The 23,886-nt window shown below is 33.4% G+C and overlaps 1 protein-coding gene across 2 annotated transcripts in view; it reads left to right on the forward strand.

Annotated features, from left to right (window-relative positions):
- Positions 1-23,886, forward strand: part of LOC145686678 (NACHT domain- and WD repeat-containing protein 1) — a 1,466,154-nt gene that overhangs the window by 1,417,348 nt on the left and 24,920 nt on the right. For both annotated transcript variants that reach the window (XM_081760197.1, XM_081760198.1), the window contains 9 exons: positions 1,669-1,871; positions 4,653-4,827; positions 8,423-8,566; positions 10,382-10,572; positions 12,312-12,505; positions 16,383-16,545; positions 19,514-19,712; positions 20,672-20,896; positions 22,763-22,974. In XM_081760197.1, the coding sequence (XP_081616323.1) occupies positions 1,669-1,871; positions 4,653-4,827; positions 8,423-8,566; positions 10,382-10,572; positions 12,312-12,505; positions 16,383-16,545; positions 19,514-19,712; positions 20,672-20,896; positions 22,763-22,974 (1,706 nt within the window). The remainder of the gene's footprint in view (positions 1-1,668; positions 1,872-4,652; positions 4,828-8,422; positions 8,567-10,381; positions 10,573-12,311; positions 12,506-16,382; positions 16,546-19,513; positions 19,713-20,671; positions 20,897-22,762; positions 22,975-23,886) is intronic.

Below are 23,886 nucleotides of genomic sequence, written 5' to 3' on the forward strand. Positions count from 1 at the left end.
TATCACAATACTCTATTTTCTATGTTTATAGTTTTGTACTAGTTTTGTATTTTTATCATAATTTTCCTTTTGTTTTTGAAGAGAGAGGATTTATTACATATTTTTTACTAAAAGCTCTAAAATATTTATTTATTTTTCATTTTTCTTTACTTATTTTAAATATTTAGTTTAATGACTTTTTATATCTTATAAGGACAAGTATTTTCGATTATACTATCTTTGTTTATTATATTCTATTTTATAATTAAATAATAAACTAATTTCTGGGAAAAGCAAACAAATTTTAGTATAAAACTGTTGTTGTGACAGGTTCGCCAGCTAAACACTTGACTTTACAAGACACTATAATAAAGTTGGTTTTATAATAAAATTAATTTAGTTTATTATAGAAAAGTATTTTCAAGTTTTTTAAAAACATTTGCTGTTTATTCTTACTTTTCAAAATTTAAATCTTAATAAATGTTTGTATTTCTTTCTTTCTTTCTTTCTTTCATTTTTAGTGTAAAGTCCCACAATTATACTCTGAGACTAAGGGAGCGGTAATGATGATAATGAACGAAATGGTGAAATGACGAAAATGGGAGGAAACGGGAGAACCCACGTATATGGTGTTTGTCCACCACAAAGTTCACTTTGCGCGAGTTGGAATGAAACCAGGAACCTCACTTTTCTCTCTTTTTTTAATTACAGAAATAGGTCTGTCATGTAACAATATTAATCGTAAGGGCTTTAATAAGGATATTTGAATTTAAATTTAATATCAATATTGTTTTCAATCGTTAGGAATATTAATTACGTATCGAAAATATAAAGATATCAAAAGTGTTGAAACGACTTTATTATTATTATTACAGGGTCTGTCCCAACAGTAACGGGACTAATTTTTCTAGCCAAAAGGAAGAAGTGAAATAGGAGTCGTCAGATAAACGACCGGATCTATTTCAGTTGCCTCTAAGCCTGTGCAGATTGTGCAGTTGTTACGTGATGTCGTCACGAATCAAGATGCCAGACGATTTTCAGATGAAGAAAATGTATTCCAAATTGATTCTAAAGATTTTGACCGAGAAACATAATAAAACCAGTCATGATTTGTCATAAAGTGTTGGAATGTGTGAAGCTTGAGCCTGATTTTTTTGGAAAATAACATATTCTATTATTAGTTTCTGGTGATGCACAATGTGGCAACGCCACCTTAACCTCCCTACAGTCCTGACCTGGCTCCGTCTGACTTCTTTCTCCTTCCTCGGACGAAACAGAACTTGAAAGGATACTATTATAAGATTGTAGAAAGATTACAAGCAGCTTCGACACAGGGCCTGAAAGAGATTACAAGAGGTTGCAGACTTCCAGGGAGCATACCAAGCATAACAGAAACACTAGAAACGGTGTATTAAGGAAAGAGCGTCTTATTTTCAAGAATTTTAACTCACTGTACATATATCTGCAATAACTCATTTTTGTTGAATTTAGTCCAGAAACGTTTTGGACAGACCCTGTATTATTATTATTATTATTATTATTATTATTATTATTATTATTATTATTATTATTATTATTATTATTATTATTATTATTATTATTATTATTACCAATTGAATTTAAGTAAGTAATAAGAATATTCTTCCGTCTTTAAACCAGTTCTTATTGTGCATATTTTCTTACTTCTAGGTTCGACTGATTCCACCGTTTGTTTATGGTCTTTAGAGAACTTCAATCTGCTGAACACTATAAACCTTCCTTCCCCTGTGACTATGATAGACTTGTCAAATGATTCAGTCTTCCTATTGGCTGCATGCGAGGACAATCAATTATACCTAAGATCCTTAGCCACGGGATCTGAAATTCACTGTCTTCAGGGACTCAAGTCTCAGGTAAGGGCAGAAAGAAACTACGTCTTCAATAGGTTTCAAAGAAACTACTTCTCGAAAACTACACATAAGAATTTATCTTTAAGCATAATGTGATCTAGCTCGATGTAATCTAGCGATGAACTAATATTTGGAAAATATTTTAGTTAAACATAAATTAAAATTTAAAGAGCTAATGGAATTTTATGCTTTATATGTTAAACCATACTATGTACTGGAGTCTTACTAGTGTTAAACTGTAATAATGTAGTGATTAGTCTGTGAAGAATGTTATAGTATGGTTAATAGTCTGTGAATAGTGTAAAAGTAAATAGTCTGTGACATTTGGCTGGTGAATAGTCTGTGAAGAGTGTAAGATCAAAATAGTCTGTGACGTTTGACTGAGGAATAGTCTGTGAAGAGTGTAATAGTAAATAGTCTGTGGCGTTTGACTGGTGAATAGTCTGTGAAGAGTGTAATAGTAAATAGTCTCTAGCGTCTATCTAGTGAATACTTTGTGAAGAGTAAGAGGACAATAGTCTGTGGCCTTTGGCTGGTGAATATTCTGTAACAGTGTAAGAGGACAATAGTTTGTGGCGTTTGGCTGGTGAATAGTCTGTAAATAGTGTAAGAGGACAATAGTCTGTGGCGTTTGGCTGGTAAACAGTCTGTAAAGAGTGTAAGAAGACAATAGTCTGTGACGTTTGGCTGGTGAATAGTCTGTGAAGAGTGTAATAGTAAATAGTCTGGCGTTTGACTGATGAATATTTTGTGAAGAGTGTAATAGTAAATAGGCTCTAGGGTTTAGCTGGTGAATATTTTGTGAAGTGTGTAAGAGGACAATAGTCTGTGACGTTAAGCTGGTGAATAGTTTGTAAAGAGTGTAAGAGGACAAAGTCTGTGGCGTTTGGCTGGTGAATAGTCTGTAAAGAGTGTAAGATCAAAATAGTCTGTGACGTTTGACTGGGAATAGTCTGTGAAAAGTGTAAGAGGACAATAGTCTGTGGCGTTTGGCTGGTAAACAGTCTGTAAAGAGTGTAAGAGGACAATAGTCTGTGGCGTTTGGCTGATGAATAGTTTGTGAAGAGTGTAAGAGAAGAATAGTCTGTGGCGTTTGGCTGGTAAACAGTCTGTAAATAGTGTAAGAGGACAATAGTCTGTGGCGTTTGGCTGGTGAATGGTCTGTAAATAATGTAAGATCAAAATAGTCTGTGGCGTTTAGCTGATGAATAGTCTGTAAAGAGTGTAAGAGGACAATAGTCCGTGGCGTTTGGCTGGTAAATAGTCTGTAAAGAGTGTAAGAGAACAATAGTCTGTGACGTTTGGCTGGTGAATAGTCTGTGAAGAGTGTAATAGTAAATATCTGTGGCGTTTGACTGATGAATAGTCTGTGAAGAGTGTAATAGTAAATAGGCTCTAGGGTTTAGCTGGTGAATATTTTGTGAAGAGTGTAAGGGGACAATAGTCTGTGACGTTAAGCTAGTGAATAGTTTGTAAAGAGTGTAAGAGGATAATAGTCTGTAGCGTTTTTTTGGTGAATAATTTGCGAAGAGTGTTATAGTGTAGTGAATAGTCTGTGAAGAATGTAAGAGGACAATAGTGTGTGGCGTTCGGCATGAGTCAACAGTTTGTGAACAGGAGTTGATGGAATACAAGTGTGCAAGTTACAAGAATTGCAAGAAAAGGCAGGGACAATATTTCTTAGCATGAAGATAACAGTTAGTATTTATGAAGTAATTTGAAATGTTGTGTGCATGTGTCTGTACCAGTAAATAAAGAGTAGCCTAGTTTGAGGAAAGCAGTTATTTAATTCGTAAAAGTAATAGCAATAATGAAGAGCGTAGTGAGGGTATATTTCAGTTTCAATTTGATTTCAGTAAATGGCATGCTTCTCGCACAGCATCAACGTTAATGTTTACAATATATATATATATATATATATATATATATATATATATATATATATATATATATATATATATCCAATATATTTCAATCAAAAATTTTCTTGTACGCTTTATATCTGCAGAACAAATACGTAATGTAGTCAAACCCAAACTATCATTTAACTCAGTATGATGTGCTTATTCCGATGAAAATACGAAAACTCAATTTAGGGGCAGTTCAAAAATTTAGAGGCCCCTGATCCCAAAACTAATTATTGGCCAAGATAGCAATCTTTTGGTGAGTTTTTTTTATCATTCCTAAAATTCTTGGCTAAGATCGCAATCTTTTGATCCATCTTTTTGATCATTCCTAAAATTCTTGGCTAAGATCGCAATCCTCTTGATCCATTTTTTTTTATCATTGCTAAAATTCTTGTTTCTCAATTTTTTCAGAAACTACGCATAAGGAATGTAAAACTTCTCGGTTTTACATTTATGCATATCAGTTTGTTCCGCTCAAAAAAATCTATCCATTGATTTGTGTCTGATCAAATTCTTCTTCGTTGAACACTAACAATAATCTAGAACTAAGCAATGTATGAACAAAGAAAGACAAAAATTTGGGATTCTTTTTTACGAGTTGAGTTTTTAACGAAAATTTCCAAAAGATGCTAGAATTTAAAGTAGTAGCAGAAAATATAAGGATATTGAACATTAAATAATAAATGACGTTAATTGCACTAAACGACGTTTTTATCATGATGATTATGTTCCTGTTAATTGTTTAAACAAATATCGAGGAAACAATGTAAACAGCAAGACGAAACTAAAATTGTATTAATGTCATGGTTACATCTGTGAGAAACGCAGAAAACTATTTTTTTCTTAAATGATAAATTGCTTCTATTTTCTCGTTCAGGTGAGGTCATTGTGTTTAGCGCAAGACAACTGCAGAGCAGTGGTAGGTGGTGCTGATGGCCGAATTTATGTTTTTGATATGCATAGTGGAAGACTGACTCGTACTTTACAAAGTCATGCGACAGCAGTGACAGGGGTCAAAGCCACTGATAAAGATGACTTCCTGTTGAGTGCTGGTAAGTAAATCTGTTGATTTTGGCTTTCATATTTCATTTGACTTAAAATAAATTTTAATGACTATTTTACTTATAATTGATTATAATTCTTAGAAATACTTAATTTTCGGTTATCTTCTAAGGCCTTGTTCATTAAGATTAAGAGAAAGATTAGGAGAAAGTTTTAAGGCAAGAGGTCAAGTATAAACAACAGGTCTGTTACAGATGTCTGGAAAAGATAAACACAGGTGGGAGGGTAATTAAGTCAGGGCAGGTGGCCGACAAATGACGTCTAGGGAAGTACGACTCAGGTGGCTTCCCATGCACACAAGGAATTTGAGTACTTTCACTTTTAGTATAAATATCTATGCTCTAAGATATCTCTTTCAGTTAGTGTCTGATGAAGACAACATTAAGTTGTCGAAACCGTTACACTGTAATTTAGTTTTTAATTAGAACCAACTATATATTGGAATTAGAACCAACTATAGTATAATTCCTGAAAGAATCATGAGTAAGTTTTGGATGCTGTAGTGTACACATATGTTTTACCAAAAGAACTTTTATAAAATATTATAGGGGCCGCGGTGATTCAGTGATAGAAAGCTCACCTCTGGTGCGTGGGGTCCTTGATTCGATTCCAGCTCCTGTCAAGTGGACTTTGTGACGGACAAACACCGTTTGCGTGGGTTTTCTTGGAGTTCTCCCGTTTCCTCCAATTCTTTTTTATTCCACTGTTTCAATCATATACTTCATTACTTTCCTTTAGCCTATACGGTATAACCATGAGAAGTTAAAAAAGAAATAAAATAAAATATAAATTCATTTTGTATTCATAGAAATAAGCTACTGTAGTTAGGTGGAGTGTGTAGTTTCTAGTTGCGACGAAGATAGCACATTACAGCAATAGTTTATAATTGTAGTGACATACTACATTACAATAAAGAATGCCTACAAGACTGAAATAAAATAGTGATCTAAGTTAAAACAGCGACGACCTACACACCAAGCATACATTTCAGTGAAATCTTTCAAAAGCGGCATAAAATACAGAACCAATGAAAAACAGTAACAACACAAGAGTACATTACAGCAGAAGCTTTTAACAGCTACATAAAGTACAGAACCGATCGATAAACTGACGACACATTGCAGCGAAAGCTTTTTTTAGCAGCTGCATAAAGTACAGAACCGATCGATAAACTGACGATACATTGCAGCGAAAGCTTTTTTAAACAGCTACATAAAGTACAGAACCGATCGATAAACTGACGATACATTGCAGCGAAAGTTTTTTTTAACAGCTACATAAAGTACAGAATCGATCGATAAACTGACGATACATTGCAGCGAAAGCTTTTTTTAGCAGCTGCATAAAGTACAGAGCCGATCGATAAACTGACGATACATTGCAGCGAAAGCTTTTTTAAACAGCTACATAAAGTACAGAACCGATCGATAAACTGACGATACATTGCAGCGAAAGTTTTTTTTAACAGCTACATAAAGTACAGAACCGATCGATAAACTGACGACACATTGCAGCGAAAGCTTTTTTTAGCAGCTGCATAAAGTACAGAACCGATCGATAAACTGACGATACATTGCAGCGAAAGCTTTTTTAAACAGCTACATAAAGTACAGAACCGATCGATAAACTGACGATACATTGCAGCGAAAGTTTTTTTTAACAGCTACATAAAGTACAGAATCGATCGATAAACTGACGATACATTGCAGCGAAAGCTTTTTTAAACAGCTACATAAAGTACAGAACCGATCGATAAACTGACGATACATTGCAGCGAAAGTTTTTTTTAACAGCTACATAAAGTACAGAACCGATCGATAAACTGACGACACATTGCAGCGAAAGCTTTTTTTAGCAGCTGCATAAAGTACAGAACCGATCGATAAACTGACGATACATTGCAGCGAAAGCTTTTTTAAACAGCTACATAAAGTACAGAACCGATCGATAAACTGACGATACATTGCAGCGAAAGTTTTTTTTTAACAGCTACATAAAGTACAGAATCGATCGATAAACTGACGACACATTGCAGCGAAAGCTTTTTTTAGCAGCTGCATAAAGTACAGAACCGATCGATAAACTGACGATACATTGCAGCGAAAGCTTTTTTAAACAGCTACATAAAGTACAGAACCGATCGATAAACTGACGATACATTGCAGCGAAAGTTTTTTTTAACAGCTACATAAAGTACAGAACCGATCGATAAACTGACGACACATTGCAGCGAAAGCTTTTTTTAGCAGCTGCATAAAGTACAGAACCGATCGATAAACTGACGATACATTGCAGCGAAAGCTTTTTTAAACAGCTACATAAAGTACAGAACCGATCGATAAACTGACGATACATTGCAGCGAAAGTTTTTTTTAACAGCTACATAAAGTACAGAATCGATCGATAAACTGACGATACATTGCAGCGAAAGCTTTTTCAACAGCTACATAAAGTACGGAACCGATCGATAAACTGACAATACATTGCAGTGAAAGCTTTTTTTAACAGCTACGTAAAGTACAGAGTCGACTGAAAACAGAGATGACACATTATACTAAGGGTATATTTCAGTGAAGCCTTTTAAAGCGATATAAAATTCAAGGCCAATCGAAAACAATAATGACGCATTACTTCAAGAGTACATTACAGCAAAATCTTTTAATAGCTACATAAAATACAGAGTTGATCGAAAACATCGACGATACATTGAACGAAGATTACAATTCAGCGAGAGTCTTTAAAATAGGCATAAAATAGCAACGGCACAATATACGTTACACTAAGAGTACATTTCAACGAAAGCCTTTAAAAACAGTATAAAATACAGGGCCGATCGAAAAGACCGATGACATATTACACAAAGAGTATGGTATGTTATAGTAAAAGCTTTTAAATTCCTCATAAAATAAACAGTGACGACACATTACACTAAGAGTGCATCTCAATGAAAACCTTTAGAAGCAGCATAAAATACAGAGCCGATCAAAAACAGCAAAGACGCACTACATCAAAAGTACATTACAGCACAAGCTTTTAATTGTTACATACAGGCAATATACAGTGTCGATCAGAAACAGAATCCTACGTATATATTGAAGCACATAGCACCAATAAACTGTAGTAAAAACATAAAATACAGAGCCAATCGAAATCAGGAACGGCATATTACAGTCATGTCCATTATCATCGGCGTAAAATACAGTGACAACGCTTTAACAATCGAAGGCTGTTTTGCTTAATCGCTATATTTTGTATCTCTCCTTTCGCAACGTAGGTGTTGCTTTGTTTTGTTGTGATGTTCCACGTTTTATCATCGCCTCTGCAAAACCAAAAGCAGATCACATTCATCATAATAATAAAATAAATTAATTAAATAAATAAAATGCAATGAAATCTACCCATGCTCGCCGTACTCAGTTTTATATTTATGCCATGAGCGAAATAATCGCGTGAGCTATTGAAATTTATTGTAAAACGAGTTTTCTTTTGAGACTTCCCTTTCAATGATGGTTCTGTTATCTGTTTGATTTACGGTACTGTATTTTACAACAGTAGCTTTTTTTTTTTTTTTTTTTTTTTTTTCAGGTGGAAATAAAATCGTTTTCTGGAGCTTCCGTCAAGATGATGCCACTAAGACTTACGTTCCAAACAAGAAAACGTCGCAACAAAGTCATACAGGAGCTATTACATGTCTTGATGTTTCTCGAGATGGAACACTGGCCGTTACAGGTTGGTTGTTACTGTTAGAAATTAAAATTAAATAACACTATATTATACATAGGTAGTAGAGTACGTAAAGTAACAAGAACTCATGTAAATGTAATATTCCCTATATCATTATAATGCCTCACTAGATAGAAGCAGATTAATCTCTATTTTGTTGAATTCAATTACGTTTTGCCTCATGGCATGGCATGGCATTCATCTGTAAGCTGGAGGCAGCTCGGGATCGATCATCAGAAGGCTCAGGACCTTTACGGTGAGGTCAGGATTTTTTCCCGTTCTATTCTCATTTAGAGACGTCTCAAGGGTTTTCCCGTCCTTTGTAAAGTGAGACAACCTTGAAGGTAAAGACAGACAGAATTTGGTGTTCATTGAATCACTTCTTGTACGCGCCGAAGTCTATAATCTAGACATCGTTCATGTATCACCTCAGCTTATTCCGAAGTAAGTTCAATAACGCAACAATAGATGTGATCGTAGTGGTCTCTGCAGCTTCAACTCACTGCGTTATGAGTTCAACCATTCAGTCTATTTAGGAAGGTGAATGATAAGTGGTTCATAACCGGAAGTTCTGCAATCTGTAACGTTATGGCTATCAGCGCTGTTCCTTTACAGACATAAGTGAAGGACGTCTTGTTAAAAATCGACACGGGGTATCATAAAGGGGAAACTTTTTCCATTATTTTTTTCAATATCTCGTACCATTTGCAAGATTTGAACCTACTTCCAGTTGGAGTTTTTAATTCATGTATGATCAGAGTTTTCTTTCTAATTGCATACAGTATGTAATAAGCAAATACATTACACACATAATGAATTATAATGCCAGTGATATATGGTGTTCATTGGGCAAAACACTCCAAACAATAAAGATTCATCTTAGACTGAAAACATGGTTAGTTATCCTTCGTTTTTCATTATCAATTGGCTATGAAACAAATGTCGGACATATATACTAACCCCGTATACAAATGTGTGGTATTGTAATGTATAACTCGTAGGATATGATTCTTTACTTTTTAAAATTTCAACACTTCCAGTGTATTCCTAAAAAATGTAATAAAGAAATAGCGGCCATGTTTTAAAAATATTCAATTAGAACCAGTGAAAACGGCATCTTTCTAGAGCTTGTGGTTTCCGAGATATCATGGTCAAAAGAATTGGCTACAAATATATAAACGTCCACAAACATATAAACCTAGCATTTTAATATATAGATAAGAAAAGATATAATTTACATCAGCGCAATTTGATATCAAGAATTTATGAAAGTTGATTAAATGTATGTAATAAGAAGTCTTGTTACTTGTACCTTGCTTCTTGAATCGCGCTCGTAAAAGAAAAACGAGAAGGATTTTTATGTCTTAGGAACTTGGACTAAATATTAAATCTGGCACTCTTGATATCAAGCGTTTTCCACTTCATGATTATAAAGTCCAAGCTACATTTGAAAAATAAGATCTACGTTGCTTAAGGATCTGGCATATTTAATTTGTTTTCGTTATGGAGATCATTGCGAAATCAGTTAATATCGTTTTAGTTATTCTTCTGAATCCTTGCATGCTCCATTTAAAGTTTCTTTTTTATTTGTTTTTAAACGTTATCTAATCTAAGGTAGTTTGCTTTAAGTGCGAACATGGTTTCCGATTAATCGAAACCTTGTACCTACAAGACAATAATGGAATATAACCATGATAAATGTCCTTCATTACAATTTCTATGAAACTTCCTACGCATTATATATATTACGAGTCGTTTATTTTAAAAATTATAAAGGAAATATTTCTACTATTACATTTATTTTCTATTTATTTTTCTCAGGTGCTATGGATTGTCTGGTAAATGTGTGGCAATTGAATACTCACGAGCTTCATTCCACACTGGAGGGCCATACGGCGCCAATAACTTGTGTTGCTTTCGCTCCTAACGGCCTCTTTGCCGTTTCTGGCTCAGAAGATCAAACTGCAAGGGTATGGGGACTTACATTAGGGCTTGTTGTCTCCTCGTTCAAGGTTAGTTTATACATTTCTTTTTTCTATATGATACGTAGACAGACGTACAATTAAAACTGCTGGTCTATAATATTATAAGTAATATTGAAATATTAATCAATATACAACTTGTGAGGTAAGCAAAAGTATCATGGGTTTAAGAGATGTGGCATATAGTACTAAAAGTTGAACCTATGAAAGATATTGAAATTAGAATTGAAAATGTTCATGCAGTAAGATATGCAAACTAATAGTGAAAATATTCAAATTAAACATATGTGAAATAATATTGCAAAATGAATTAATTAATGCTGAAAATGCATGGACAATGAAGCGTTAAAATATCCGTGTATGAGACAATGAACTAATCATGGAAAGATTCATGTGGAAGACGAGTGAAATAATGCTGAAAATATTCATGTGAGAGAAATGAATTAACCCTGAAAATATTCATGTGAAATACGAGTGAAATAAAGTCAAAATATTCATGTAAGAGATAAATGAATTAATTCTGAAATATTCATGTGAAACACGAGTGAAATAATACTGAAAATATTAATGTGAGAGATAAATGAATTAATCCTGAAAATATTCATGTGAAATACGAGTGAAATAATACTGAAAATATTCATGTGAGAAACAAATGAATTAATCCTGAAAATATTCATATGAACACAAGTGAAATAATACTGAAAATATTCATATAAAAGATAAGTGAATTAATCCTGAAAATATTCATGTGAAAGATGAATTAAATAGTACTGAAAATCTACAGGTGAAAGACAAGTAAAATGATTTTGAAGATAAACCTTTAAAAGATGAGTGAATAAGGTTGATAATATACATGTGAAAGACAAATGAAATAATATTGAAAATATATGTAGAAGACAAGTGAAATAATACTAAACATACATGTATATGAAAGATAAGTGAGTCAAAGTTGAAAATATACCTTTGAAAGACGATTAAATTAATACTGAAAATAAACATTTGAAAGACAAGTGAAATGAAATGTTTTAGTTTAACGTCCCACGATTATTTCCTTTTGGCTAAAGGAGACGGATGATTAATGAAGGTGAATCATTGTAAAAGCTTTCCTTGAGTTCTCCACAGAAAATCGAACCCGGACCATGTGCACCAAAAGTACATACGCTAGCCACTAGACCAGCAGGAAAGGCTAAAAGATAAGTGGAAGAACATCAAAACTACTGTGTGAATTAGTAGTATTTAGTTAGTAGTAAACATAACGGGATTATTCATAAAGTTTCTACGTACTACGATATATCCAGCTTGTAAATATATGAATTTTGATCAGTAGTTAAGATTTTACACTATTTATGAGTAAATATCTATATTTAGTAAGCTATAGTATTTGTGTTATGTTCACATCTGAATAGAGACATACTTACATAAACTTTTCTAGTGCCAAAATTAGGTTTTTTTAATTTCTTGGTCAGTTACATCAAGTAATTATCGCTATACTTCCTTTCTGAAACGGACATGAGTAACCCACTTTTCCATATAAAGCAACATGGAAATTTACTTTACTTTTAGCTTACATTAAAATACAAATGCTGAGCGAACCAACATTTTTTTATAAAATAATAAATATGACAGTTTCGGATATCTAACATATCCTTCTTCAGACCGATCGAAAATGAATGAAAATATCTTATTTTACTTTTAGATCTGATTTGAAGTGTGATCAAATGTCAGTTTTCAGTACACTTACATACATTTACTTTGTTTATTACTTATAGGGCCATCAAGCTACCGTGACAGCAGTAACTGTGATGTTGGACAGCCGAAGAGTATTATCAAGCGATCGGCAAGGAATGCTTATTGTCTGGCATGCCGACAATGGAATGGTCCTTCTCTCGTGTGTGGGTCCTGGAAAATGTCTTTCAGTTACTAATAATATGAAATATTCAGTCTGTGGGAATGGCGATAACAGGTAAGTGTAATAATTATCATTAGAGGTGATAATTAATAATCCAAATTCACTTTCAATGAGTTTTACACTCTCTGCAAATAAGGGCTCCAGTAATCAAGTTTGATGATGATTTTAGGAATTGAAAACTCAAAACGTGAGTATTTATTCTCAACGTACTTAAAAGCTGTACTAAACGTAATTATCGATAACATACATGGTGGTTTCTAAAAATCGTAATAATGCAAATGATATAGTAAAGATGAATCCATTTAAATGCTTTGGCATAGCCCTCGCGAACATGGGTGGTAAAGTAATCTACAAAACTAAAAGTGAGTAGATTATCACAAAATAGTCGTTTTGAGTTCATGACGTGATCAACAAAAGCGGGAAAAACAAGATAAAACAAAACAAAAGGGTTTGAAGTAATATCTATGAAACGAACGAACAATAAATAACGAATATCGGAAAATCTAAATACATGGAAAATCTGTTGAATAACAGTTATTATTATTATTATTATTATTATTATTATTATTATTATTATTATTATTATTATTATTATTATTATTATTATTATTATTATTATTATTATTGGGAATTCTGCTTTCGGCAGGTCTTAATACTAATAAGTTTTTTAATTTGGGCCTAGAAATATTTCTTCCACGTTTCTCGATCTTCAGCTTCAATTGTGTTCTTCTTCTTCCCATTTCTCGCTCTCCTTCCGTCTTTCCTTCTATGGCGGAATAAAAGACCATTTCTTCGCAGGATATGTCCAATGCAATTGGCCTTTCTACGAAGGATTCTGGCTAAAAGCCTCCTCTTCTCTTCTAAGCGTTTTAAAACATCTTCCTCTGTTACTCTCTCTAGCCCTTTTATCTTCTCCATTTTCCGTCTTTCCTTCTATGGCGGTATGAAAGACCATTTCTTCGCAGGATATGTCCAATGCAATTGGCCTTTCTACGAAGGATTCTGGCTAAAAGCCTCCTCTTCTCTTCTAAGCGTTTTAAAACATCTTCCTCTGTTACTCTCTCTAGCCCTTTTATCTTCTCCATTTTCCGTCTTTCCTTCTATGGCGGTATGAAAGACCATTTCTTCGCAGGATATGTCCAATGCAATTGGCCTTTCTACGAAGGATTCTGGCTAAAAGCCTCCTCTTCTCTTCTAAGCGTTTTAAAACATCTTCCTCTGTTACTCTCTCTAGCCCTTTTATCTTCTCCATTTTCCGTCTTTCCTTCTATGGCGGTATGAAAGACCATTTCTTCGCAGGATATGTCCAATGCAATTGGCCTTTCTACGAAGGATTCTGGCTAAAAGCCTCCTCTTCTCTTCTAAGCGTTTTAAAACATCTTCCTCTGTTACTCTCTCTAGCCCTTTTATCTTCTCCATTTTCCGTCTTTCCTTCTATGGCGGTATGAAAGACCATTTCTTCGCAGGATATGTCCAATGCAATTGGCCTTTCTACGAAGGATTCTGGCTAAAAGCCTCCTCTTCTCTTCTAAGCGTTTTAAAACATCTTCCTCTGTTACTCTCTCTAGCCCTTTTATCTTCTCCATTTTCCGTCTTTCCTTCTATGGCGGTATGAAAGACCATTTCTTCGCAGGATATGTCCAATGCAATTGGCCTTTCTACGAAGGATTCTGGCTAAAAGCCTCCTCTTCTCTTCTAAGCGTTTTAAAACATCTTCCTCTGTTACTCTCTCTAGCCCTTTTATCTTCTCCATTTTCCGTCTTTCCTTCTATGGCGGTATGAAAGACCATTTCTTCGCAGGATATGTCCAATGCAATTGGCCTTTCTACGAAGGATTCTGGCTAAAAGCCTCCTCTTCTCTTCTAAGCGTTTTAAAACATCTTCCTCTGTTACTCTCTCTAGCCCTTTTATCTTCTCCATTTTCCGTCTTTCCTTCTATGGCGGTATGAAAGACCATTTCTTCGCAGGATATGTCCAATGCAATTGGCCTTTCTACGAAGGATTCTGGCTAAAAGCCTCCTCTTCTCTTCTAAGCGTTTTAAAACATCTTCCTCTGTTACTCTCTCTAGCCCTTTTATCTTCTCCATTTTCCGTCTTTCCTTCTATGGCGGTATGAAAGACCATTTCTTCGCAGGATATGTCCAATGCAATTGGCCTTTCTACGAAGGATTCTGGCTAAAAGCCTCCTCTTCTCTTCTAAGCGTTTTAAAACATCTTCCTCTGTTACTCTCTCTAGTCCTTTTATCTTCTTCATTTTCCGTCTTTCCTTCTATGGCGGTATGAAAGACCATTTCTTCGCAGGATATGTCCAATGCAATTGGCCTTTCTACGAAGGATTCTGGCTAAAAGCCTCCTCTTCTCTTCTAAGCGTTTTAAAACATCTTTCTCTGTTACTCTCTCTAGCCCTTTTATCTTCTCCATTTTCCGTCTTTCCTTCTATGGCGGTATGAAAGACCATTTCTTCGCAGGATATGTCCAATGCAATTGGCCTTTCTACGAAGGATTCTGGCTAAAAGCCTCCTCTTCTCTTCTAAGCGTTTTAAAACATCTTCCTCTGTTACTCTCTCTAGCCCTTTTATCTTCTCCATTTTCCGTCTTTCCTTCTATGGCGGTATGAAAGACCATTTCTTCGCAGGATATGTCCAATGCAATTGGCCTTTCTACGAAGGATTCTGGCTAAAAGCCTCCTCTTCTCTTCTAAGCGTTTTAAAACATCTTCCTCTGTTACTCTCTCTAGCCCTTTTATCTTCTCCATTTTCCGTCTTTCCTTCTATGGCGGTATGAAAGACCATTTCTTCGCAGGATATGTCCAATGCAATTGGCCTTTCTACGAAAGATTCTGGCTAAAAGCCTCCTCTTCTCTTCTAAGCGTTTTAAGACATCTTCCTCTGTTACTCTCTCTAGCCCTTTTATCTTCTCCATTTTCCGTCTTTCCTTCTATGGCGGTATGAAAGACCATTTCTTCGCAGGATATGTCCAATGCAATTGGCCTTTCTACGAAGGATTCTGGCTAAAAGCCTCCTCTTCTCTTCTAAGCGTTTTAAAACATCTTCCTCTGTTACTCTCTCTAGCCCTTTTATCTTCTTCATTTTCCGTCTTTCCTTCTATGGCGGTATGAAAGACCATTTCTTCGCAGGATATGTCCAATGCAATTGGCCTTTCTACGAAGGATTCTGGCTAAAAGCCTCCTCTTCTCTTCTAAGCGTTTTAAAACATCTTCCTCTGTTACTCTCTCTAGCCCTTTTATCTTCTTCATTTTCCTTCAACACCATACTTTGAAGCTCTCTAAATACGTCTTCTCTAACTTCTGTAATGTTCAAGTCTCTGAACCATAAAGTCTAATGTTTCATATATAGCAGTTTACCAACTTCTTCCTTAGTCGAATATTAAGTCTGTTAATTTGAGATATTCAATTATTGAAATAATACAGATTCATTTTTACCTCTTCATAAATTATATATATATAATATGAGTACATAATAACATTGTTAAGATATTAAGATCAGAAGAAGTAACTTTTTTAAAAATCTATTTTCTAAAAATATTTTTACATTTTTACATCCAACTCTCTTTATTTAATTACTATATTAGGTAAATATTTATCTATTTTCAATTCTGTAAAATAAACTTAATATATCTGTTTATAGTGCTCCTTATTTGTAATAACTATTGCTGTAAAGGAAACAATTTAACATGTCATTTCGAGAAATACTTTAAAATTTGTGTTTTGTATTTGGATATTATGTTAATGAATTATCGCATTCTATTAAAATAGTAAATGTTTTTCATGAAATATGACTATATGTTTGTAGTTTATTCTATAATTTTTCTTGATTTGGTTTACAAGACATTGTCAATACGACTTAACATTCTCATTTTTGAAAGTTGTTCTAACTTACAATCGTTTAATCTTTATCTTTGACTATTACAGTTTACGAATTTGGACTGTGAGTAGGGAAGATGAAAAGTACACAGTTTCTCACAGCGAAGAAATAACATGCTTTGTATTGTCTGTGGATTCCCAATATGTAATTACGGGATCGAAAGATATGTCTCTCAAAGTGTGGCAAGTAGTCGGCGGAAAATTAGCACAGGTAAAATTTTCAATTATTCTATTTCTTCTAACAGAAAGAAAAAAAGATAAATCTAGTACAAACAATATAATTTTGCTTCTAAAAATTTAATAAAAAAGAACAGAAGTGTTTAGTATACTTTTCTAAAATTTGTATTTTTGCTCACAATTTAATATTATTACAGTAGATCAATGGTTCTGAACCGATGTGTTAAGACACACTGGTGTGTTACGCAGTCTCCTAAATTGTGTCGCGAAATTTTAGAATTTAAAAATCATGAACATTTTAATAATAATTAGTTAAAATCGAGACAGATTTTATCAGTCAACAACTCCAGCGGTAGCAACAATGCTCAGTGCTATAGAGAATCATTATAAAAATTAATAGATTTCATTATTATAATAGATATTATTATTATTATTATTATTATTATTATTATTATTATTATTATTATTATTATTATTATTATTATTATTATTAAAATAACAAACACGTGTATCTCGATGTCCTGCACGTTCAGTAAAGTGTGTCGTCTGTCAAAAAAGGTTGAGAACCACTGGCTGTTGTAGTTTTTGTTGCACAGAGTAAACGTTTTTCTTTTCTAATAATTAGAATAACTATGTTAGAATACAATAATACGAGTTCTCTATATGATGACAAATTATTATTATCTTGTCCGTGTCAATTAATACAGAAGTAGGTGGAATAATTGATTAAAGTTCTCATATTGTGGTAAATGATAAGATCATCATCATCGTCGTCGTCGTCATCATAGGTATTCTGCCATTATTGTAGGTCACTTGCTGCAAATAAGATGCTTCCATACTCTACGGTCTTCCGCTAACCTCTTCGTCCTCACGTACGATTTTTCTCTTTTGATGTTATCCATTAATTGTAGTCTCCTTCTCCCCTCCTTCTCTTTCCTGCCACTATTCCCTCTAGCACGTCCCTCATGATACAGTTCCTTCTTATCCAGTGTCATAACCAGTTTCTCTTCCTCTTCTTAATAATATTTAAAATTGCTCTTTTCTTGCCTACCATTTCTAACATTCTTTCATTAGTTTTCCGCTCGACTTAGCTAATTTGCTCCATTCTTCTCCATATCCACATTTCAAAAGCGTCCAGCCGTTTCTCCTCATTTTTGCGCAATGTCTATGTTTCTGATCCATAAAGTACAATACTCCACACGAAGCATTTTACGAGTTTTTTTTCTCAACTCTTTACTCAAAGTCCCATAAGATAGTATTTTCTTCCTCCTAAAGGCGTTTTTCGCCATTCCTATCCTTGCTTTTATTTCACGTTCATATTTCATATCGTTACCAATAATAATACCCAGGCTTCGAAAACTAGTCACCTGTTCCTAGTTTTCGATATATATATCAAATGATAAGAAGTGATATTGAATTTCAAAATTGTTTTATTTATTTATATGACATTCAAATTAAGTGTTGATTATCTGAAATAATTTACCCGAATGGTTAATTTCAATAGTTAGATTTTCATGACGAACAGAATTTAAGCCAGCATCATGAGGAAAGTTGTTCTGACTTCTGATTCTTGAGCAAGCAAAAGTTAGAATAAACAAATTTTTTTTTTTTTTTTTCTGTATATTATTTCAGAAAGCTACATTTGAACACCTTATTTTTTTTCCGTACGTGACATTTGATCTACTTTAAAAAGGTATTACAATCCACCCGAGAGGTAACATAGTAAGATTTTAATCTTACGACTCGAGCTCAAAATCCCCAGCATGTTGTAGGTCCGTAAGCTTGGCTTACTTTCATGCAGACTGTTGGAAGTTGTAATAAGTTTGAGTTAAGTGTGTTATGGAAGAACAATCACCTGTAATATGTAGGTAATAATCTATGGTTTTCGGAAAGATACAATTGACATTTTTTATATACTGTTATGGTTTTCGATCAGTTGTATTTGTAGATATATATATGGATATTATGATAAAAAGGCCTTGTGTCCATCTTAAACTAAATACAAGTTTCTTACAAGGCTGTCTATAATCTTTATTATAAATTAACTAGAAATGTTACAGTTTCGAAAGTATATCACTTCCTTCTTCAGACTACTACTCCAACTGAAATCATAAATAATATTACATCATTTGTTATCTCTATCAATCAGAATCACTTTTCATTAAAATTCAATATATATGTCCATTGTTGTGACAATTTTGAATTCTTAACAGACATAATACATTGTTTACAAATCTTTATATTTCTTTCAACTTATATTAACTAAAATAAATACTAATTAACTATTCAGGTAGAAAATTTCAATATTTAGGTAGTTAATTAGTATTTATTTTAGTTAATATAAGTTAAAAGAAATAAAAAGATTTGTTAACAATGTATTATGTCTGTTAAAAATTTAAACTTGTCACAACAATGGATATATATATTGAATTTTAATGAAAAGTTATTCTGATTGGTAGAGATAACAAATGATGTAATGTTATTTATGATTTCAGTTGGAGTAGTAGTCTGAAGAAGGAAGTGATATCCTTCCGAAACTGTAACATTTCTCGTTAATTTATAATAAAGAATATAGACAGCCTTGTAAGAAAGTTGTATTTAGTTTGTAGATCTATATTTCTATGTTTTATAGATGTGTTAGTAGATTGTGAATACATGAAGATTAAGTCAAAGGGAAATCGGTGTATAAATATAGGAAAATATCTACAAGTTATTATTTAATAAAAATGGGTTCAAATAATTTAATATCTACCGTGGATACGTATGTTTAGTTTATGTGTAATAATGCTAAGGTTTTAGTAGGTTAAATACTTAAGAAGCCAAGTCACGATCTAGACTTAATTTAACTTTAAATGTTCTAGGTAGATCTCTACTACGACTTACAGAGGAGAACCTTGGAGAACAAATTTGTCCTCTAGTTTACATGAACTTTATATTATTGATATGTGTGACAAAATCTTAGAATACTATTTTAATTTTTAACACGAAATTTTATATTTTAGGTTCTCGTGGGACATTCTGACCAAGTAACCTGTGTCGCCGTTTCTGTTTTGAATAAATCTCTGGTGGTCTCAGGATCTCGTGATGCTAATCTCATCGTTTGGGATATCAACACAGGCAACGATATTCATGTGCTCACAGGTCATCTCAGCTACGTTACCTGTGTCAAAGTTGCAGGGGATGGTAGTATTGCGGTTTCAGGTATATCTTTATATTATAACTCACTTTGAATTGCTTCTAAAGATATCATATTTTTGTCTTCACAAATCTCTAATCATATTATGCTTGAGTAAACCCTACATACAAGTAAATGCACAAAATTAGGACGGGTTTTTAATGCGTAAGTTCTCATATATATATATATATATATATATATATATATATAATACTTTTAAATACATGCTGATGCAAAAACTTCAGACATTTAATTGTTGAATACCTTGTGATACACGAAAGTTCAGGTTGCACCTGAATACATTCTAATGCATGAAATTTTAGACAATTATTCTTGAGTAGTCACTAAAACTGAATAGTTTAGAAAGTTTACATTTTAACACATTATAGTGCAAAATTCACTGATTTATCTTCAATACATTTTGAGAAAATTTATTCTAGAATATACGGTGAAAATCACTCTAGAATATACGTTAAAGATTTCTTTTCATTTTCAATAGATTCTGATCTATACAATTTAAGAGAGATTATTTGCAAATGCATATTACTCTTGAGTACATGCAAAGGGCAAAAATTTTAGGGGGAGATGTTGTTAAAAAGAACTAGGGTTTGTTATTGGACATATTTTACATAAAATAATATCCCGCATAAAGTTGAGAATAACGAGTGTTCTTACTCAATATCCCACCTCGATAAGAACTATGGCTGCCTAATATATTTTTCCCAATCATCTATTTCATTAACATATACGTATACCAGTATGTGTTTTATTTTGATGTTAAAATTCATAAGTTACCTATATTGTAACAAATTTAGTATGTCCTGTAGGTAATGTATTTTTTACGAGATCAATTTAAATCTTTACATAAGATTACAATTTCTTTTCTTTTTTACAAAGTATATTAAATACTTAAAATATAACTTAAAAACGTCGTTATTTATTTTATATATCTTTACGTGTTTCTTTATATCTGTATTTCTTTCAGGTTCTGAAGATAGGTGTATAATCGTTTGGGACACAAAGACTGGACTTCCTAGATCATGTCTTCAACTTCACATTCCAATCATCAATTTAGAAATGTCAACGGATGCATCGCGAATAGCTGTTCATTTGTTTGAAAATAAATTTCTTCCCATAATCTGTTTACACAATACGCCAGCAACATATGTGAAAATGCCTACCTATGTTCAACCATCTAAAGAAATCGAAGGTAAGTACGACGAATACTAGATAATAAAATTGTTACTCATATTGAAATCAAATAGATTTTCCATTTATATTGTTATCATTTTGACATTTTATTATTTTTGACATTCTTAAGCTTTGCAATGCCAAATATATATCTGTCATTGTAAATCTCAAGAATGTCTAAGATCATAAAATGTCAAAATGATGATAACACACACACACACACACACACATATATATATATATATATATATATATATATATATATATATATATATATATATATATATATATATATATATATATATATATATATATGTTGTATACGCGTGTGTGGTATCTATGGAAACAAGACAGAAAGTCCATATCAATCCATTTAGGAGTTTCAGGGTTCCTAAATCAAGTCAATAATGGAAATTTAGAATTGATTGTTGCTAAAATATGAAGGAGTACCCTTTATAGATTGTGATCTGTTTTATCCAAAGATATACGTTTCAGATCATGTAGTGGCGACTCACGAGATTTTCTTCATAAGACGCAAAAGATTTTTTGGCATTACGAGATTTTACGAAGTAAACAACTTCGTAAAAAAGTTTAGAACCACTGATCACTAACAACCCCATGCCGTAGGCGTCGGAGGACCACCGATGGGCAACCAGCGACATCTCGCCAAAAATTGGCGGCCCCGCAGCGACTGTCCGCGGTGGTCCCACTTCCGTTTTGAAAATTATACCATCAGCGGCCTACCAGCGGCAGAAACGCGACGAAACGCCAATGAACAACAACATTACTCTCGCTTATATGCATAATTTATTACATTAAGGAGAGTCTTAAAGACACTTTTAAAAAAGTAAAAAAAAATACGTGCCCCAGGATAAGCGCGAACCACCAACCTTTGGATTACTAGGCGCGTGATCTTCCGACTTGGTCACGGAGGCGGTGGAGAAAACGTTGCTTGTAGAGGTATAAATCGTTGAGGTATTTCTAATTTAGCTAATCAGAGTGCTCCTGTAACCGTGCATATTCGACGATAACCGTTTGAGATTAGATAAAATCCGTTCGCCATGCAATTTTATAACAAAATGACGCGCGTCTATTTACTTTATTTCATGGTTCTCCCATATTCACTTTCAAATGATCAGCTACAGTTGTCATCTAAATTCATACAATTATACACACTCATCTCAAGATTTTTCACTTCATGATGTAGAGGCAGGGGTTATTCCTGACCCCTAGCTCACTTTAGGAACAATTCGTCAGGAAAAATGATATATAACAATAACCGCATGCACATGACTGGCAATAGTTTGTGTTGGTCCCTTCGCGATTCTCTGCGACGAATCGAAGAAGCGCGGACCAAATTGAAGTCCTCGCTGCTACGCGGTGGTAACTTCAATACTCCGACTCTAGATATCTCTTTCGACTCGACGAAACCCTGCCGCCAGTGGCACACCAGCTGCAGTCCTTCGACGCGTCGCTATAGCGACGATCAACATTTACCGGTAACTGGGCCACTAGGTGTTGGCGACGTTTACAGCATGGGGAAGCGAAATTCCTTCACACCATATATTATTTCATTCAAGCCACTAATGGATATAGAATATTCTAAAGGTATAGAGTAACAAACACTCACCTATAACATGCTCTAGATATCTTAAAAGAATTTTTATATTCAAATAAGCATAGATCACTAACAAGCAAGAATTTCTTCACACTGTACATTATTTTGTTCAAGTCACAAATATATATATAGAACTTTCTAAAGGTATAAATTAATAAACACTTACCTATAATATGCGCTGGGTATCTTAAAAGGATTTTTATATTTCTAGATCTTTTATATAATAGGATCTTTGTTTGACTCACTGCTTTACACTTTTTTTCATAGACCTGCGTCCATCAGCTCCTAAAAGGCCTATGCGGCGTTTGCTCAAGAAAGAGATATCTTTGGACACGTATACTTGGCAGAAGAAATACGGTCATTTGACATCATCGATTATGGTCGCTGCCATAGACGAAAGGCTCAAGAGAAGGTTCTCAGTGTCTACTAGTATGGAAGAAATTTCCAAACTTCCGCCGAAAGGAAGTATGGGTTCACAAGTAAGTAGAACAAAAAACACTTTTTTTTTCTGTTTGGAAATCAATCTGTGATTGAAAATAATTTTCACAAAATTTTACACCTACAAAGATAAAGAGAAAAGATGTTCAGAATTATTTCTAACTTATTTTGTGTGTTAAAAAAAAAAAAAAAAAAAAAGCATTCAATTGATGAAAATTAATTCAGATTTCGTTTCAATGTATCGGAAAATGAGACTAATTAAAAACATTTTTCGCTATATTCGTGTCTGTCGTGTAGACTTGCAAAAATCACACAGCAATACAACTTTAAGTTAAATTTTAAATCTCATAAAAAATTACTGAGTACATTTTTGCACTTGCCAGATATTACTTTGTTCATCTAAATTCTCATTCTGAACTGACTAATTGGTTTGTATTTATGTTCTTTGTCAGCAATGAGGACATACATGACGAAACCTACAGTTTAAAATGGAAACTGAAACGCGCAGTGAGTATGATGCTTTCCCATTGGGAATCAAACCCAGGACTTATACAACAAAGACACATGTGCTAACCGCTGGATCAGCGAGAAAAGTTTTCTTACTTTGAAGTCTATGAAATTAAATGTAAATATAATAGTACGTATGGCGAAACGAAATCTGAGAACTAGAGTATAGGAATACATAAGAATTCAAAAGAGAGTAATACATTTATTTTAGTTCATCAAAATGTATATTTAATAATAAACGATAGATTGGATAAGTTAGCATTACCAATAGAACGAAATGTATTCCAATTATACATCTACACAAATCCTTGGACTAAATATAGATAAGGGAAATTTCGATACGGACTGGGACATTACAGTATACTTCTTTACTAATAAACATCTAACAGAATTTTATCTACAAAAAGAATAACGTGTGAAGTTTTGCAATTGCAACTATTTTTCAA

This window comes from Thermobia domestica, chromosome 5 (assembly GCF_964235325.1).
Source record: "Thermobia domestica chromosome 5, izTheDome1.hap1.1, whole genome shotgun sequence".
NCBI classification, from domain to species: domain Eukaryota; kingdom Metazoa; phylum Arthropoda; class Insecta; order Zygentoma; family Lepismatidae; genus Thermobia; species Thermobia domestica.